The 21,655-nt window shown below is 32.8% G+C and overlaps 2 protein-coding genes across 8 annotated transcripts in view; one reads left to right on the top strand and one right to left on the bottom strand.

Moving 5' to 3' along the window:
- The window catches only part of srebf1 (sterol regulatory element binding transcription factor 1), a 145,677-nt gene extending 140,076 nt beyond the window's left edge, over positions 1-5,601 (top strand). The window contains exons 19-21 of one of the 5 annotated variants that reach the window (XR_009803935.1): positions 432-549; positions 722-804; positions 2,339-2,479. Coding sequence is in view for 3 of the 5 variants with exons in the window: in XM_061885154.1 (XP_061741138.1) it covers positions 432-549; positions 722-804; positions 2,339-2,407 (270 nt within the window). In the remaining 2 variants the exon portion in view is untranslated. Of the gene's footprint in view, positions 1-431; positions 855-2,092 lie in introns of those variants that run through there. The other 4 variants (XR_009803934.1, XM_061885154.1, XM_061885153.1 and 1 more) reach the window with 4 other exon arrangements.
- LOC133541635 (retinoic acid-induced protein 1) overlaps positions 2,754-21,655 on the bottom strand; it is a 349,449-nt gene continuing 330,547 nt past the window's right edge. For all 3 annotated transcript variants that reach the window (XM_061885152.1, XM_061885151.1, XM_061885150.1), the window contains exon 5: positions 2,754-4,505. In XM_061885152.1, the coding sequence (XP_061741136.1) occupies positions 4,497-4,505 (9 nt within the window). In that variant the 3' untranslated portion in view covers positions 2,754-4,496. The remainder of the gene's footprint in view (positions 4,506-21,655) is intronic.

The raw sequence follows: 21,655 nt of genomic DNA, 5'->3' as shown, positions 1-21,655 counted from the left end.
TTACATTGAGCAAATAACCTCAAAGTGCTACAGTGTATTAAACAAATAAAAAAGATAATAAAAATGAATAAAATATAAAAATGAGAACAGCTTAATAGTTAGAACTAGTATGCATAAGTCTATAAAAAGGATATTTTTTAAAAGTGTTTTAAAACCTTTTTTAAAAGCATCGACAGTCTGTGGTGCCCTCAGGTGGTCAGGGAGAGCGTTCCACAGACTGGGAGCGGCGTAGTGTTGTCCTCTAAGGTAGGAGGAGGTTAGGCTGTCCGGACCGGAGTTGTCGTGTGGAGGATTTGGGGGTGAGTAGTTCTTTGAGGTAGAGGGCGGCATTTCCATGGAGGCACTGGTGAGTTCGTAGGAAGACTTTGTATTCAATCAATTCAATTTTGTTGTGAGTTCATGCACTGCGTTGTTTTTGTTCTTTGGACAAGGTGATGTTCATGCACGGTTCATTTTGTGCACCAGCGTGGGATTCGGGGAACGCGCACATGAAGCTGGTGGTGTTCGATACCTCCAACAAGGTTAACAACCACTGGTCTAGGAGAAAAGGTAAGGCCTTATGGCAGAATAATTGCATCTAAGTTATCACAGAACTTAGTGTTTCCATGAATTCCCAGCAGGCGGACAAATGCAGTTTTTGATCTTACCTTGTAAAACTCCACTGTGTACGTTGGGAAGCGACATGAAGGCGTCGGTTTCTTTGATGTATTGTCATCCACAGGTCTTGTCTTGACCCGAGCGGAGAGGAAGCAGGACCTGACGCAAGCTCCAGGCATCGTTTCTTTACCGACACCATGCTTGACGGTAGGTGTGGTGTTCGTGGGATTAAAGGTGTCAAGTTCAAACCCCAATGACATTTATTAAACAGACAAGAAGCAAGGAAATAAACAGGGACAGGATTCAATTTAGCTCAATGAGGAGAAACGACTGGGCTGTACTCTTTGTAGAGTCTTCTGTCAGGTTCAAACACTGATGGCATCTATTAAACAAGACAAGAAGCAAGGGATTAAACTGAGACAGATTTCAATTTGGCTCAATTGAGGAGAAACGTGTGGTTTGTACTTTATGTAAAGTCCCATCACGGGACCTCATATGTGGGGTTGCCCACATATGAGGTCCTCTCCAAGGTTCTCATAGTCATTGTCACTGGCGTCCCACTGGGTGTGAGTTCTCCTTACCCTTATGTGGGTTCTTCCGAGGATGTCGTAGTCGTTTGTACAGTCCTTTGAGACACTAGTGATTTAGGGCTGTATAAATAAACATTGATTGAGTGAAATATCCCAGGGCAACCATTCTCCCGATTTCCATCCGGACAACAATATTGTGGGCGTGCCTTTATCGTGCTCTACAACCTGTCGCCACGCCAAAAACATATCTGCCCCGTAACACAACATAAACACAACAGAACAAATACCCGCAACCCCTTGCAGCACTAACTCTTCCTGGATGCTACATGTGTACGCCTCCTCTTTTATTTGAACTTTCCCTGATTACATGGCAACAGCTGCTTCTAAGGGGAGGGGGGTCGTAAACAGCCATCGCCTTTGGTTACAAAACAATTCAAAGAAAAGGTGCCTGGAGGGGAGTCAAGTCCTGCTTCCTCTCCACTTTGTAGATCTCGGGTCAAGACAAAATCTTCCTGTGATTTACAATACCCCCCTCCCCTCCCCATCTCCCGAATTCAGAGCTCTCAAGGTTGGCAAGTATGAGTGTGGTGGAAGATGTTAGAATAATTCTAAATTATCACAAAAACTTTGTGTTGAAATGAGTTCCTAGCTACTCTCCTCAATATTGAGTCCAAATTGAATTCTGTCTCTGTTTGATTACTTGCTTCTTGTCTTGTTTCATAGATGTCATCAGTGTTTGAACCTGATAGAAGACTGTACAAAGAGTACAGCTCAGACGTTTCTCCTCATTGAGCTAAATTGAATCCTCTGTTTAATTCCTTGCTTCTTGTCTTGTTTAATAGATGTCATCAGTGCTTGAACCTGACAGAAGACTGTACAAAGAGTACAGCCCAGACGTTTCTCCTCATTGAGCTAAATTGACTCCTGTCCCTGTTTAATTCCTTGCTTCTTGTCTTGTTTCATAGATGTCATCAGTGTTTGAACCTGACAGAAGACCGTACAAAGAGTACAGCTCAGACGTTTCTCCTCATTGAGCTAAATTGAATCCTCTAGCTGTTTAATTCATTGCTTCTTGTCTTGTTTCATAGATGTCACCGGGGTTTGAACCTGACAGAAGACTGTACAAAGAGTACAGCCCAGACGTTTCTCCTCATTGAGCTAAATTGAATCCTCTCTCTGTTTAATTCCTTACTTCTTGTCTTGTTTAATAGATGCTATCAGTGTTTGAACCTGACAGAAGACCGTACAAAGAGTACAGCCCAGACGTTTCTCCTCATTGAGCTAAATTGAATCTTCTCTCTGTTTAATTCCTTGCTTCTTGTCTTGTTTAATAGATGTCATCGGGGTTTGAATTGACCCCAAACACACGTCAAAAGTGGTAAAGGAATGGCTAAATCAGGCCAGAATGAAGTTTTTTAGAATGGCCTTCCTAGAGTTCTGACTTAGAAACTCAAATTATGTTCTTTACAAGTGTATATAAACGTTTGAAAATCGTTTACATTTTAAACGATTTTCTGTAAATCTAAATAGGGTCGTGTTGAAGTGTCGTGAAAAGGCAACAAATCACCCCAAAAATAAATAAAGAGCAGTCGTTTACCATAGCAGCATTGAAAGGTGCTGGTATATTTCTTTTTTTTTTTTTCTCCAACATTGGCGGTACAAAAAAAACATGTCAAACAAAGCGACGCTGCGTCATCCAGTCCAAACATGGAAATCGAACCGAGAAAAATGGCATGCTCCTAAATCAAAAACAGGTGACATTTTCTCCCAAAAGAGGGATCTCCATCGGTGGATTCTTTTTCTTTTTTTTTCTTTTTCTTTTAAATATTTTATAAGCAATGACATATTTCCATTTTATAGAAAATAAACATCTCTAAGAAATACTATACACAATTATTATTGGTACATCACATCTTACATTTAAACAATGTGGTCAAATACTTATATACACCATGGAATAAAGAACGGGGCGTGCCTTTTCCCTTTTTACGCTGATGAATATGTCACCTGGACCGTAAAGTGAGTGTACACCTTGTGAGGGGGGGGGGGGGGGGGGGTTACATTTGAGATACACAAACATTTGTGGGATGATTCTTTCACCTGCACAGTCAGTTTATACCATGGCCCGTTTTTTTGTGTATTTTTTTTGTATTTTTTTAACACTACAGAAGTTATCTGGTGAGAGCGTTGCAATGGAACGATGACGTCATCTATTGTACAGTATTTGTACTTTTTTTTTTTTTTTCACTATTTCCAAAGACATCTGACATTATGGTGTAATAATAATGTAAATGCACATTAGAAAGTATTGGAGCACATCATCATGTCCTAGTTTCACATCCAGTGCATGACATTTTGTGAGCTCGGCTCTCGCGGGACACTCCTGAGTAAGGATCAGTCTCTCTCTCTCACACACACACACACACACACACACACACACGCACTTACATAAGTTACCTTCTTGAGACCTCCAAAAAATGCGGCAACTACTGTCAATGTTTACTTTTGTATGCACATTAAATCAGCAAAAAAAAATAAAAATTCCTGACTTTGGAGCAATGTTCATGGACTCTAGTCTCTGGCTCTCTATTAGATGCAATGGTGTTCCATATTGGGACCATGATTTATGTCCTAACTTGTGGACTTATGGGCGGTACTTTTCCTTGTTGATGTCTCAAGAAGGGTAGAAATACAAGAACACACACGCACGCACGCACGCACGCACACACACACACACACACTCTCTTACAAAAGTTACCTTCTTGAGACCTCCAAAAAATTTGGCAACTACTGTCTATGTTGACTTTTGTATGCACATTAAATAAGCAAAATAATAATAATAATCCTGACTTTGGAACAATGTTCACAGACTCTAGTATTTGGCTCTCTATTAGATGCAATGGTTTTTCGTATTGGAACCATGATTTATCTCATAACTTGTGGACGGTACTTTTCCTTGTTGACGTCTTAAGACGGGTAGAAATACAAGAACACACACACACACACACACACACACACACACACACACACACACACACACACACACACACACACACACACACTTGCCCGTCTCTTGGCCCGCAGACAAGGTGGACAGATGGATGCGGCCGTCCAATCCCCGTCAGCCAGGTGTGGGACTACGACAGCCAGCACACGGTCCTCACTCTGCATTTCAAACAGCCCGATGATGATCTTCTCCACAAGTGTGTCCCAGTCCTCCTTCCTGGGGTCCAGAACTCTCTCCAGAGTTCCCGTACTTCAGCTAGAGTCTCATCGCCACAGCCATTCTTTAAAAAAGAAGATCAGACGGCTGTTGGGACGGCGTTGAACCGGCGTGTGAGTAGGTCCCTGGTGCTCCACTGGGACGTCTCACAGATCCTGTAGAAAGACAGAGGAGAGAGAGACTGAATGTATGCACACTTTGTTGGTTTTCTGACATGGACTTGTTTCTTCAGCATTGTCCACACCTTTAAGTCAGGACTTTCCATTCTAAAAGCTTAATCCTAGCCTGATTTAACCATTCCTTTACCACTTTTGATGTGTGTTTGAGGTCATTGTCCTGTTGGAACACCCAACTGCGACCAAGACCCAACCTCTGGGCTGATGATTTTAGGATTTACAAATCATTGTATTCTGTTTATATTTACATCTAACACAATTTCCCAACTCATATGGAAACGGGGTTTGTACAACTTTCCCCGACTCTGCCACAGAAAAAGGGATTTTTAAACTAATTTTGTCCATCAAATGTTGTATGCTGTGCGTGAATGCACAAAGGTGAGCTTTGTTGATGTTGTTGACATGTTGGAGTGCTTGTCAGACATATTTGGTCACTGCATGACTGCAAGCTAATCGATGCTAACATGCTATTTAGCCTAGCTGTATGTACATATTGCATCATTATGTCTAGTTTGTAGCTATATTTGATTTCCTTTACCCCTGTCCTCTGTATTTAGTTTAGTTTTGCATGTTTGGTGACACATTATCTGTATGTAATATTGGCTGCATTTCAGATCGTTGTTTGTGTGCCATCTTGTTCCAGACCACAGCAAACTTTACCCAGCTTGCAAAGATTGTAATAAATCCATTCGAAGAAGATTCCTTTTTTAACTTGGACACACACATTTATAACTTTGGTGATTCTAAAGTGTTATCTGACCTTCTGAGAAGTTTTACTAACGTTTTCCAATGTTGTAAAAATGTGTAGAATAAATATTACATATCAACATTCCTGTCAGCCTGTGACAGTCATTTTGATAGTAGGCTAATATAGCTAATGTTATATTGTTTTTTACATCTGTTTAATATGTATTTATTTTATTTTTTTGTTTTTATTCAGGTCATTGGTGGAGCTCAGTATAATATTTGAATGTTGTTTTTAATTATGTTGTGCAGCACTTTGGAAACATTTTGTTGTTTAAATGTGCTATATAAATAAAGTGGATAGGATTGGATTGAATATCGACATTAACAACATGTGTTGTCTTCATTATAACACTTATATAAGACTTTTAAAGTCATTTTGATAGTAGGCTAATATAGACACATCATGTGTTGACTTCATTATGATACTTATATAAGACTTTTAAAGTCATTTTGATAGTAGGCTAATATAGACACTTACATCATGTGTTGCCTTCATTATAACACTTATATAAGACTATTAAAGTCATTTTGATAGTAGGCTATTATAGACACTTACATCATGTGTTGACTTCATTATAACACTTATATAAGACTTTTAAAGTCATTTTGATAGTAGGCTAACTAACTAATATAGACACTTACATCATGTGTTGACTTCATTATAACACTTATATAAGACTTTTAAAGTCATTTTGATAGTAGGCTAATATAGACACTTACATGATGTGTTGCCTTCATTATAACACTTATATAAGACTTTTAAAGTCATTTTGATAGTAGGCTAACTAACTAATATAGACACTTACATCATGTGTTGACTTCATTATAACACTTATATAAGACTTTTAAAGCTATTTTGATAGTAGGCTAATATAGACACTTACATGATGTGTTGCCTTCATTATAACACTTATATAAGACTTTTAAAGTCATTTTGATAGTAGGCTAACTAACTAATATAGACACTTACATCATGTGTTGACTTCATTATACACTTATATAAGACTTGTAAAATCATTTTGATAGTAGGCTAATATAGACGCTTACATCATGTGTTGACTTCATTATAACACTTATATAAGACTTGTAAAGTCATTTAGATAGTAGGCTAACATAACTAATATAGACACTTACATCATGTGTTGACTTCATTATGATACTTATATAAGAATTTTAAAGTAATTTTGATAGTAGGCTAATATAAACACTTACATCATGTGTTGTCTTCATTATGATACTTATATAAGAATTTTAAAGTCATTTTGATAGTAGGCTAATATAAACACTTACATCATGTATTGCCTTCATTATAACACTTATATAAGAATTTTAAAGTAATTTTGATAGTAGGCTAATATAAACACTTACATCATGTGTTGTCTTCATTATGATACTTATATAAGAATTTTAAAGTCATTTTGATAGTAGGCTAATATAAACACTTACATCATGTATTGCCTTCATTATAACACTTATTTAAGACTTGTAAAATCATTTTGATAGTAGGCTAATATAAACGCTTACATCATGTGTTGACTTCATTATGATACTTATATAAGAATTTTAAAGTAATTTTGATAGTAGGCTAATATAAACACTTACATCATGTATTGCCTTCATTATAACACTTATATAAGACTTGTAAAATCATTTTGATAGTAGGCTAATATAAACACTTACATCATGTGTTGTCTTCATTATAACACTTATATAAGACTTTTAAAGTCATTTTGATAGTAGGCTAACTAACTAATATAGACACTTACATCATGTGTTGACTTCATTATAACACTTATATAAGACTTTTAAAGTCATTTTGATAGTAGGCTAATATAGACACTTACATCATGTGTTGTCTTCATTATAACACTTATATAAGACTTTTAAAGTCATTTTGATAGTAGGCTAATATAGACACTTACATCATGTGTTGCCTTCATTATAACACTTATATAAGACTTTTAAAGTCATTTTGATAGTAGGCTAACTAACTAATATAGACACTTACATCATGTGTTGCCTTCATTATAACACTTATATAAGACTTTTAAAGTCATTTTGATAGTAGGCTAATATAGACACTTACATGATGTGTTGCCTTCATTATAACACTTATATAAGACTTTTAAAGTCATTTTGATAGTAGGCTAACTAACTAATATAGACACTTACATCATGTGTTGACTTCATTATAACACTTATATAAGACTTTTAAAGCTATTTTGATAGTAGGCTAATATAGACACTTACATGATGTGTTGCCTTCATTATAACACTTATATAAGACTTTTAAAGTCATTTTGATAGTAGGCTAACTAACTAATATAGACACTTACATCATGTGTTGCCTTCATTATAACACTTATATAAGACTTTTAAAGTCATTTTGATAGTAGGCTAATATAGACACTTACATCATGTGTTGTCTTCATTATAACACTTATATAAGACTTTTAAAGTCATTTTGATAGTAGGCTAACTAACTAATATAGACACTTACATCATGTGTTGACTTCATTATAACACTTATATAAGACTTTTAAAGCTATTTTGATAGTAGGCTAATATAGACACTTACATGATGTGTTGCCTTCATTATAACACTTATATAAGACTTTTAAAGTCATTTTGATAGTAGGCTAACTAACTAATATAGACACTTACATCATGTGTTGACTTCATTATACACTTATATAAGACTTGTAAAATCATTTTGATAGTAGGCTAATATAGACGCTTACATCATGTGTTGACTTCATTATAACACTTATATAAGACTTGTAAAGTCATTTAGATAGTAGGCTAACATAACTAATATAGACACTTACATCATGTGTTGACTTCATTATGATACTTATATAAGAATTTTAAAGTAATTTTGATAGTAGGCTAATATAAACACTTACATCATGTGTTGTCTTCATTATGATACTTATATAAGAATTTTAAAGTCATTTTGATAGTAGGCTAATATAGACACTTACATCATGTGTTGCCTTCATTATAACACTTATATAAGACTTGTAAAGTCATTTAGATAGTAGGCTAATATAAACACTTACATCATGTGTTGTCTTCATTATGATACTTATATAAGAATTTTAAAGTCATTTTGATAGTAGGCTAATATAAACACTTACATCATGTATTGCCTTCATTATAACACTTATTTAAGACTTGTAAAATCATTTTGATAGTAGGCTAATATAAACGCTTACATCATGTGTTGACTTCATTATGATACTTATATAAGAATTTTAAAGTAATTTTGATAGTAGGCTAATATAAACACTTACATCATGTGTTGTCTTCATTATAACACTTATATAAGAATTTTAAAGTCATTTTGATAGTAGGCTAATATAGACACTTACATCATGTGTTGACTTCATTATGATACTTATATAAGAATTTTAAAGTAATTTTGATAGTAGGCTAATATAAACACTTACATCATGTATTGCCTTCATTATAACACTTATATAAGACTTTTAAAGTCATTTTGATAGTAGGCTAATATAACTATTATAGACATTTACATGATGTGTTGCCTTCATTATAACACATATTTAAGGCTTTTAAAGTCATTTTGATAGTAGGCTAACTAACTAATATAGACACTTACATCATGTGTTGACTTCATTATAACACTTATAAAAGACTTGTAAAGTCATTTTGATAGTAGGCTAATATAGACGCTTACATCATGTGTTGATTTCATTATGATACTTATATAAATGTTTTAAAGTACTTTTGATAGTAGGCTAATATAGACACTTACATCATGTGTTGTCTTCATTATAACACTTGTATAAGACATTTAAAGTACTTTTGATAGTAGGCTAACATAGCTAATATAGACACTTACATCATGTGTTGACTTCATTATAACACTTATAAAAGACTTCTAAAGTCATTTTGATAGTAGGCTAATATAGACGCTTACATTATGTGTTGATTTCATTATGATACTTATATAAATGTTTTAAAGTACTTTTGATAGTAGGCTAATATAGACACTTACATCATGTGTTGTCTTCATTATAACACTTGTATAAGACATTTAAAGTACTTTTGATAGTAGGCTAACATAGCTAATATAGACACTTACATCATGTGTTGCCTTCATTATAACACTTATATAAGACTTTTAAAGTCATTTTGATAGTAGGCTAATATAGAGACAACATGTGTTGTCTTCATTATAACACTTATATAAGACTTTTAAAGTCAGTTTGCTAGTAGGCTAATATAGACACTTCCATCATTTGTTGCCTTCAATATAACACTAACATAAGGCTTTTAAAGTCATTTTGATAGTTGGTTATTGTAAACACTTACATCATGTGTTGCCTTCATTATAACACTTATATAAGACATTTAAAGTCATTTTGATAGTAGGCTAATACAGCTAATATAGACACTTACATCATGGGTTGCCTTCATTATAACACTTATATAAGGCTTTTAAAGTCATTTTGATAGTAGGCTAATATAGCTAGTATAAACACTTACATTATGTGTTGCCTTCATTATAACACTTATATAAGACATTTAAAGTACTTTTGATAGTAGGCCAATATAGACACTTACATCATGTGTTGCCTTCAATATAACACTTATATAATGCTTTTAAAGTAATTTTGATAGTAGGCTAATATAGACACTTACATCGTGTTTCCTTCAATATAACAATTATATAAAGCTTTTAAAGTCATTTTGATAGTAGGCTATTATAGACACTTACATCATATGTTGCCTTCATTATAACACTTATATAAGACTTTTAAAATCATTTTAATAGTAGGCTAATATAGACACTTACATCATGTGTTGACTGCATTATAACACTTATATAAGACTTTTAAAGTAATTTTGATAGTAGGCTAATACAACGAATTTAGACACTTTCATAATGTTTTGTCTTCATTATAACACTTTCGAAGCCATTCTGATAGTAGGCTAATATAGACACTTACATCATGTGTTGACTTCATTATAACACGTATACAAGGCTTTTATAGTCATTTTGATAGTAGGCTAATATAGACACTTACATAATGTGTTGTCTTCATTATAACACTTGCATACGACATTTAAAGTACTTTTGATAGTAGGCTAACATAGCTAATATAGACACATCATGTATTGCCTTCATTATAACACTTATATAAGACTTTTAAAGTCATTTTGATAGTAGGCTAATATAGACACTTACATCATGTGTTGTCTTCATTATAACATTTCTATAATACTTTTTTAAAGTCATATTAATAGTAGGCTAATATAGACACTTACATCATGTGTTGCCTTCATTGTAACACTTATATAAGGCTTTTGAAGTAATTTTGATAGTAGGCTAACATAGCTAATATAAACATTTACATCATGTGTTGCCTTCAATGTAACACTTATGTAAGGCTTTTAAAGTCATTTTGATAGTAGGCTAATATAGCTAATATAAATATTTACATCATGTGTTGCCTTCATTACAACACTTATGTAAGACATTTAAAGTCATTTTGATAGCAGGCTAACATAACTAATATAGACACTTTCATAATGTGTTATCTTCATTATAACACTTATATAAGACTTTTAAAGTCATTTTGATAGTAGGCTATTATAGCTAATATAGACACATCATGTGTTGCCTTCATTATAACACTTATATAAGGCTATTAACGTCATTTTGATATTAGGCTAGCATAGCTAATATAAACATTTACATCATGTGTTGCCTTCAATATAACTCTTATATAAGGCTTTTAAAGTCATTTTGATAGTAGGCTTTATAGACAGATCATGTGTTGCCTTCAATATAACTCTTATATCAGACTTTTTAAGTAATTTTGATAGTAGGCTAATATAGACACTTACATCGTGTGTTGTCTTCATTATAACACTTATATAAGACTTTTAATGTAATTTTGATAGTAGGCTAATATAGACACTTACATCATTTGTTGCTTTCAATATAACACTAATACAAGCCTTTTAAAGTCATTTTGATAGTTGGCAAATATAGACACATATTTGTTGCCTTCAATATAACACTAATACAAGGCTTTTAAAGTCATTTTGATAGTAGGCTATATAGACGGATCATGTGTTGCCTTCAATATAATACTTATATCAGACTTTTTAAGTCATTTTGATAGTAGGCTAATATAGACACTTACATCATGTGTTGTCTTCATTATAACTCTTACATAAGGCGTTTGAAGTCATTTTGATAGTAGGCTAATATAGACACTTACATCATGTGTTGACTTAATTATAACACTTATATAAGACTTTTAAAGTCATTTTGCTAGTAGGCTAATATAGACACTTACATAATTTGTTGCCTTCAATATAACACTTATATAAGACTTTTAAAGTCATTTTGATAGTAGGCTAATATAGACACTTACATAATTTGTTGCCTTCAATATAACACTTATATAAGACTTTTAAAGTCATTTTGATAGTAGGCTAATATAGACACTTACATAATTTGTTGCCTTCAATATAACACTTATATAAGACTTTTAAAGTCATTTTGATAGTAGGCTAATATAGACACTTACATAATTTGTTGCCTTCAATATAACACTTATATAAGACTTTTAAAGTCATTTTGATAGTAGGCTAATATAGACACTTACATAATTTGTTGCCTTCAATATAACACTTATATAAGGCTTTTACAGTCATTTTGATAGTCGGTTATTGTAAACACATCATGTGTTGCCTTCATTATAACACTTATATAAGACATTTAAAGTACTTTTGACAGTAGGCTATTATAGCTAATATAGACACTTACATCATGTGTTGTCTTCATTATAACACGGTGTATAAGACTTTTAAAATCATTTTGATAGTAGGCTAATATAGCTAATATAAACACTCACATTATGTGTTGTCTTCATTATAACACTTAGTAGGCTATTAGAGACACTTACATCATGTGTTGCCTTCAATATAACTATTATATAAGACTTTTAAAGTCGGTTTGCTAGTAGGCTAATATAGATACTTCCATCATTTGTTGCCTTCAATATAAGACTAATATAAGGCTTTTAAAGTCATTTTGATAGTTGGTTATTGTAAACACTTACATCATGTGTTGCCTTCATTATAACACTTATATAAGACATTCAAAGTACTATAGCTAATATGGACACTTAAATCATGTGTTTCCTTCATTATAACACTTATATAAGACTTTTAAAGTCATTTTGATAGTAGGCTAATATAGACACTTACATCATGTGTTGCTTTCATTATAACACTTATATAAGACTTTTAAAGTCATTTTGCTAGTAGGCTAATATAGACACTTACATCATGTGTTGCTTTCAATATAACACTAATACAAAGCTTTTAAAGTCATTTTGATAGTTGGCTAATATAGACACTTATATCATTTGTTGCCTTCATTGTAACACTTATATAAGACTTTTAAAGTCATTTTGATAGTAGGCTAATATAGACACTTACATCATGTGTTGCCTTCAATATAACACTAATACAAGGCTTTTAAAGTCATTTTGATAGTTGGCTAATATAGACACTTATATCATTTGTTTCCTTCAATATAACACTAATATAAGGTTTTTAAAGTAATTTTGATAGTTGGTTATTGTAAACATTTACATCATATGTTGCCTTCATTATAACACTTATATAAGACATTTAAAGTCATTTTGATAGTAGGCTAATATAGACACTTACATCATGTGTTGCCTTCATTATAACACTGTGTATAAGACATTTAAAGTCATTTTGATAGTAGGCTAACATAACATTGTCTCCAATAGCACAGGTGTGCCTAATGAACTGTCCCACAGCTGGCCTCATGCAAAGTGTTTCTCTGGAACGATGCAGCCAAACACACAGCAGGAACGCCCACTAATTGCGCCGACGCGGCCTCGCTTATCCTCCTCTGCAAAAAAAACAAAAAACCCTCCAGGCATCTTCTTCCGTCCCCTCTTTCATTCTGTCGCCTGCTCTGATGTCACCCTTCCTGTTTGTCTGCTGCTCTGCCTTCAAAACACCGTCTTTCCTTCCATGCTGGCGCTCTCGCTACGCCTGAGCTTATACGCTGTCTGGTAATGAGCCTCGTGTTTACAGCGTGAGTCACCTATCTGCTATTTCACCCCCAGTGTGTGTGTGTGTGTGCGTGCAGAAATGGGTGTTTTTTGGGGCCTCATTCTTTTAACGAGACTTTACAGCTAAAATTAGCACACACACACACACACACACACACACACACACACACACACACACACACACACACACACACACACACACACACACACACACACACACACACACACACACACACACACACACACACACTTATCAGTTACCTTCTTGAGACCTCCCAAAAATGCGGCAACTACTGTCAATGTTTACTTTTGTTTGCACATTAAATCAGCAAAAAAAAAAAAAGATCCTGACTTTGGAACAATGTTCACTGATTCTAGTATTTGGCTCTCTATTAGATGCAATGGTTTTGACATTATTGTATTTCATACCTTGAGACCTCCGAAAAAAATGCCTACCTCTTTAGGACCAGCGTTTCTAGATATATAAAGACGTTTTAATATATAAAGATTGTTATCACCAGGAAGGATGAGATCACCTCCCTAGGTTCCATTCTAGAGGCTAATCTTTCCTGTGATAAAATGGCAACCAAGGTGATCAAAAAGGTCAACCAAAGAACGAGATTCCTCTACAGAATCTCCTCTCTGGTCAACAAAAGCACCTTGAGGATTCTAGCGGGAACTCTCATTCAACCCTTCTTCGATTACGCTTGCACCTCCTGGTACCCCAGCACCTCCAAAACCCTCAAATCTAGACTCCAAACATCCCAGAATAAGCTAGTCCGGTTACTTTTAGACCTCCACCCCAGATCACACCTCAATCCAACCCAGTTCTCCAAAGTGGGCTGGCTCAGGATGGAGGACAGAGTCAAACAACTTGCACTGAGCCTAGTCTATAAAATCCGCTACACCTCCTTGATACCGAAGTACATGTCAAACTACTTCCTTAATGTAAATGACCGCCATAACCACAACACCAGGGGGAGCTCCACAAACCACGTTAAACCCAGATTTCGATCTAACAAAGGTCTTAACTCATTCTCTTTCTATGCCACATCAATGTGGAATGCACTCCCAACAGGTATAAAAGTAAGTGCATCTCTATCCTCCTTCAAAACCGTTCTAAAACAACACCTGCAGGCAACTTCAACACTTTACTAATACCCTCCTCCATTCACATCCCATCTCCCCGGATTATAAACAACTCAAATGTACTTCTAATGTATTTACTTGTTCTTATGCTATCTGAACTCACTATGTTCTCTGCTGGCTGTACATATCCTACTAAATAAGACCTACACTGTTTCAATGTCCACATTTCTCTGTTGATGCAATTGTTGATGACTGAAGTTCTGATATCAACCAAAGCTCCTCATCCCACCCCCCGGATTGTAAATAATGTAAATAATTCAATGTATATACTATGATGATTAACTTGTGTGATGACTGTATTATGTTGATAGTATATATTTGTACCATGAATTGATTAACGTGGACCTCGACTTAAACAAGTTGAAAAACTTATTCGGGTGTTACCATTTAGTGGTCAATTGTACGGAATATGTACTGTACTGTGCAATCTAATAATAAAAGTATCAATCAATCAATCAATCAAACGTGTATTTATAACATAAATAATATATACTGTACATACTATGCAAATATACAAAAGCTTTTCGTGAAAAGTGAGTTGGAATTTCACAAGAAAAACTTTGAATTTTAGCAGTATTATGATAAAAGTCGTCATTTTATTCAACGCAAGTGTCCAAGCGTGGACTTTGGGGTTTGTTTTTCCAGAAGGCAAAGGAAAGTTGGCGTGAATGTAAGTACATATTTATTTATTACACTAACAAACTACAAAAAAGGAAAGCAAACAAAAGGCGCGCACAATGGCGGAGAATAAACTTGACTAAAGAAAACAAAGACTTGAAAAAAGCCAGAACTATGGACAAAAGGCAAAACTCGATAACTGTGACATAAAAACCAAAAACTTGTGGAGGGAAACTATGGACAGAATGATTAAACAGGCATGGCGTGAAGGGAGTAGAGGTAAAGTCGCCAGGCTGACTACCTGGCAACTACAGGTTTAAATAATGCTGTGGAGATTAGTGAAAACAGGTGGGCGAGTGCAAAACGTGAGACAGGTGCGGGACATGAGGACAGGTGAAAACTAATGGGTTGCTATGGTGACGAGAAACAAAAGTGCACAAAGAGTCCAAAAAACAAAACTGAACATGACTAAAACAAAACATGATCACCCAGACATGACAGCAAGTCAAAATTTGACAAGAAAAATAGAACATTTGTACAATATTATGATAAAAGTTGGAATTTTACTCTATAACGGTCACAGTTTTATAAGAAAAGCGTAACATTATGGCAATTTTATTGAAAGAGTCATGATTTTCTCGACAAAAGTCACAATTTCATGAGAAAACTTTCACATGTTGGCAATATTATAATAATAATCGGGATTTGACTCGGCCGAATTATTGCAAAAGTCCTCATTTTACTTGAAAAAAATGTCACTGTTTTACAAGAACGACAAAAAAAAAATGGCAATATTGTGATAAATGTCACCGTTTTGCATTCCAAAGCCATAATTTGACCTAAAAAAGTAATAATTTTACGAGAAAATATTACAATATTAGAGAAACCGAAAGAATATGAGAAATTGTTCCCGATTTTATAAGAAAAAAGTCGACACATTGTGAGAAAAAGACAAAGTAATTAAATGATTTGTTTGTAATTGGTTTTTGAACTTCATTATTTACTTCAAGTTATTACAGTATGTCTCTATATACATATTTATCTTATTAATTTTGGCCAAAGGGGGCGCATTTCAATTTCTTACACACACTTGTTATTTCATATGTTGACCAGAGGGGGAGCACTTTAAAAGCGACACACCCTCAGTCGCAGTTCTACAAGAAAAGCGTAACATTTTGGTTGTTTTATTAAAAGAGTTGTCATTTTACTCGACAAACGTCACAATTTCATGAGAAAACTTTCACATGTTGGCAATATTATGATAATAATCGGGATTTTACTTGGCAGAATTATTGCAAAAGTCATCATTTTACTTGAAAAAAATGTCACTGTTTTACAAGAACGACAATAAAAAAAAATAAATGGCAATATTGTGATAAACAAATGTCATCGTTTTGCATTCCAAAGTCATAATTAGACCTGAAAAAGTAGTAATTTTATTAGAAAATATTACAATATTACAGAAACAGAAAGAATATGAGAAATTGTTCCCGATTTTACAAGAAAAAAGTCGACACACTGTGAGAAAAAGACAAAGTAATTAAATGTTTTGTTTGTAATTGGTTTTTGAACGTCATTATTTACTTCAAGTTATTACAGTATGTCTCTATATACATATTTATCTTATTATATTTTGGCCAAAGGGGGCGCATTTCAATTTCTTACACACACTTGTTATTTCATATGTTGACCAGAGGGGGAGCACTTTAAAAGCGACACACCCTCAGTCGCAGTTTTACAAGAAAAGCGTAACATTTTGTCAATTTTATTAAAAGAGTCGTCATTTTACTCGACAAACGTCACAATTTCATGAGAAAACTTTCACATGTTGGCAATATTATGATAATAATCGGGATTTTACTTGGTGGAATTATGGCAAAAGTCATCATTTTACTTAAAAAAAATGTGACTGTTTTACAATATTGTGATAAAAGTCAGAATTTTATACAACAAATGTCATCGTTTTGCATTTAAAAGTCATAATTTGACATAAAAAAGTAATAATTTTACGAGAAAATATTGCAATATTACAGAAACCGAAAGAATATGAGAAATTGTTCCCAATTTTATAAGAAAAAAGTCGACACATTGTGAGAAAAAGACAAAGTAATTAAATGTTTTGTTTGTAATTGGTTTTTGAACTTCATTATTTACTTCAAGTTATTACAGTATGTCTCTATATACATATTTATCTTATTAATTTTGGCCAAAGGGGGCGCATTTCAATTCCTTACACACACTTGTTATTTCATATGTTGACCAGAGGGGGAGCACTTTAAAAGCGACACACCCTCAGTCGCAGTTCTACAAGAAAAGCGTAACATTTTGGCTGTTTTATTAAAAGAGTTGTCATTTTACTCGACAAACGTCACAATTTCATGAGAAAACTTTCACATGTTGGCAATATTATGATAATAATCGGGATTTTACTTGGTGGAATTATGGCAAAAGTCATCATTTTACTTGAAAAAAATGTGACTGTTTTACAATATTGCGATAAAAGTCAGAATTTTATATAACAAATGTCATCGTTTTGCATTTAAAAGTAATAATTTGACATAAAAAAGTAATAATTTCACAAGAAAATATTGCAATATTACAGAAACAGAAAGAATATGAGAAATTGTTCCCGATTTTATAAGAAAAAAGTCGACACATTGTGAGAAAAAGACAAAGTAATTAAATGATTTGTTTGTAATTGGTTTTTGAACTTCATTATTTACTTCAAGTTATTACAGTATGTCTCTATATACATATTTATCTTATTAATTTTGGCCAAAGGGGGCGCATTTCAATTTCTTACACACACATATGTTGACCAGAGGGGGAGCACTTTAAAAGCGACACACCCTCAGTCACAGTTCTACAAGAAAAGCGTAACATTTTGGCAATTTTATTAAAAGAGTCGTCATTTTACTCGACAAACGTCACAATTTCATGAGAAAACTTTCACATGTTGGCAATATTATGATAATAATCGGGATTTTACTTGGTGGAATTATGGCAAAAGTCATCATTTTACTTGAAAAAAATGTCACTGTTTTACAATATTGTGATAAAAGTCAGAATTTTATATAACAAATGTCATCGTTTTCATTTAAAAGTCATAATTTGACATAAAAAAGTAATAATTTTACGAGAAAATATTGCAATATTACAGAAACCAAAAGAATATGAGAAATTTTTCCCGATTTTATAAGAAAAAAGTCGACACATTGTGAGAAAAAGACAAAGTAAAAAAATGTTTTGTTTGTAATTGGTTTTTGAACTTCATTATTTACTTCAAGTTATTACAGTATGTCTCTATATACATATTTATCTTAATAATTTTGGTCAAAGGGGGCGCATTTCAATTTCTTACACACACTTGTTATTTCATATGTTGACCAGAGGGGGAGCACTTTAAAAGCGACACACCCTCAGTCGCAGTTTTACAAGAAAAGCGTAACATTTTGGCAATTTTATTAAAAGAGTCGTCATTTTACTCGACAAACATCACAATTTCATGAGAAAACTTTCACATGTTGGCAATATTATGATAATCGGGATTTTACTTGGTGGAATTATGGCAAAAGTCATCATTTCACTTGAAAAAAATGTCACTGTTTTACAAGAACGACAAAAAAAATTTGGCAATATTGTGATAAAAGTCAGAATTTTATATAACAAATGTCATCGTTTTGAATTTAAAAGTCATAATTTGACATAAAAAAGTCATAATTTCGTGAGAAAATATTGCATTGTTACAGAAACAGAAAGAATATGAGAAATTGTGAGAAAAAGACAAACAAATTAAATTTTTTGTTTGTAATTTGTTTTTAATCTTCATTATTTACTTGAAGCTATTACAGTATGTCTCTATATACATATTTATTTTATTATTTATCGCCAAAGGTGGAGCATTTCAATTTCTTACACACACTTGTTATTTCATATGTTGACCAGAGGGGGAGCACTTTTAAAAGCGACACACCCTCATTTTGATAGATGTCACCAGCAGGGGTGCAAATGAGACATTCTCTATTAGATGCAATGTTATTGGGACCATCGCTCAAGAAAAAGGTCACAATTTCACAAGTATTATAATAAAAGTCGTCATTTTACTCAACGCAAGTCAGAAATTTACAAAAAAAACCTGATCATTTGTGCAATATTATGATAAAAGTTGAAATTTACTCAATAACAGTCGCAATTTTACAAGAAAAGCTTTACATTTTGGCAATTTTTTGAAAAGAGTCGTAATTTTACTCGACAAAAGTCACAATTTTATAAGAAAATTTCACATTTTGGCAATAATATTATAATAATCGGAATTTTTACTCTGCAAAATGAAGACCAGAGTCGTAATTCTACTCAAAAAATGTAGCTATTTTACAAGAACGACAAAAATGTTTTTCAATATTGTGATAAAAGTTTAAATCTTATATGACAAATGTCACCATTTTGCAATAAAATGTCATAATTTGACATAAAAAAAAATAATTTTACGAGAAAATATTGCAATATTACAGAAACAGAATATGTGAAATTGTTCCCAATTTTCTACAGAAAAAGTCGACACATTGTGAGAAAAAGAAAAAGAAATTAAATTGTTTTTTAATCTTTATTTACTTCAAGTTATTACAGTCTGTCTCTATATACTTATTTATTTTATTAATTTTGGCCAAAGGGGGCGCATTTCAATTTCTTACACACACTTGTTATTTCATATGTTGACCAGAGAGGGAGCACTTTTAAAAGCGACACACAGTCAATTTGAAAACATTTCTCCCTTTTGGAATTTGACTCAATAACAGTTGCAATTTTACAAGAAAAACTTAAAATTTGGGCAATTTTATGAAAAGAGTCGTAATTTTACTAGACAAAAGTAACAGTTTTGTATGAAAACTTTCAAATGTTGGCAATATTATAAATGTGTTGTGCAAATGTGTGACACAAGTCATTAGATTAAAAAAAGCAATCTCACTATTTTACAAGAACAACAAAACAATTGGCAATATTGCGATAAAAGTCCGAATTCTATACGACAAATGTTATCATTTTGCATTAAAAGGAAAAAAAATACATTAAAATATGATCATTTTGCGAGAAAATATTGCCATATTACAGAAACAGAAAGAATATGTGAAATTGCTCCCAATTTTATAAGAAAAAAGTCGACACATTGTGAGAAAAAGACTGCTTTTAGTTTATTTATTTTAGTTTTTTTGCTTGTTTCTGTAATTGGTTTTTAATCTCCATTATTTACTTCAAGTTATTACAGTATGTCTCTGTATACTTATTTATTTTATTAATTTTGGCCAAAGGGGGCACATTTCAATTTCTTACACACACTTGTTATTTCATATGTTGACCAGAGAGGGAGCACTTTTAAAAGCGAAACACAGTCAATTTGAAAAAAATTCTCCCTTTTGGAATTTGACTCAATAACAGTCGCAATTTTACAAGAAAAGCTTAAAATTTTGGCAAGCTTAAAATTTTGGCGATTTTATGAAAAGAGACGTAATTTTACTAGACAAAAGTAACAGTTTTGTATGAAAACTTTCAAATGTTGGCAATATTATAAATGTGTTGTGCAAATGTGTGACACAAGTCATTAGATTAAAAAAAAACAATGTCACTATTTTACAAGAACAACAAAACAATTGGCAATATTGCGATAAAAGTCCGAATTTTATACGAGAAATGTTATCATTTTGCATTAAAAAGAAAAAAAATACATTAAAAAGTGATCATTTTTCGAGAAAATATTGCCATATTACAGAAACAGAAAGAATATGTGAAATTGCTCCCAATTTTATAAGAAAAAAGTCGACACATTGTGAGAAAAAGACTGCTTTTAGTTTATTTATTTTAGTTTTTTTGCTTGTTTCTGTAATTGGTTTTTAATCTCCATCATTTACTTCAAGTTATTACAGTATGTCTCTGTATACTTATTTATTTTATTAATTTTGGCCAAAGGGGGCACATTTCAATTTCTTACACACACTTGTTATTTTATATGTTGACCAGAGAGGGAGCACTTTTAAAAGCGACACACCCTCATTTTGAAAAAAATTCTCCCTTTTGGAATTTGACTCAATAACAGTCGCGATTTTACAAAAAAGGTTAAAATTTTTGCAAGCTTAAAATTTTGGCGATTTTATGAAAAGAGACGTAATTTTACTAGACAAAAGTAACAGTTTTGTATGAAAACTTTCAAATGTTGTCAATATTATAAATGTGTTGTGCAAATCTGTGACACAAGTCATTAGATTAAAAAAAGCATGTCACTATTTTACAAGAACAACAAAACAATTGGCAATATTGCGATAAAAGTCCGAATTTTATACGAGAAATGTTATCATTTTGCATTAAAAAGAAAAAAAATACATTAAAAAGTGATCATTTTTCGAGAAAATATTGCCATATTACAGAAACAGAAAGAATATGTGAAATTGCTCCCAATTTTATAAGAAAAAAGTCGACACATTGTGAGAAAAAGACTGCTTTTAGTTTATTTATTTTAGTTTTTTT

The sequence above is a fragment of the Nerophis ophidion genome, linkage group LG23 (assembly GCF_033978795.1).
Source record: "Nerophis ophidion isolate RoL-2023_Sa linkage group LG23, RoL_Noph_v1.0, whole genome shotgun sequence".
NCBI classification, from domain to species: domain Eukaryota; kingdom Metazoa; phylum Chordata; class Actinopteri; order Syngnathiformes; family Syngnathidae; genus Nerophis; species Nerophis ophidion.
Note: the sequence above shows the minus strand (reverse complement) of the source record. Positions and strands in the feature narration are given on the sequence as shown.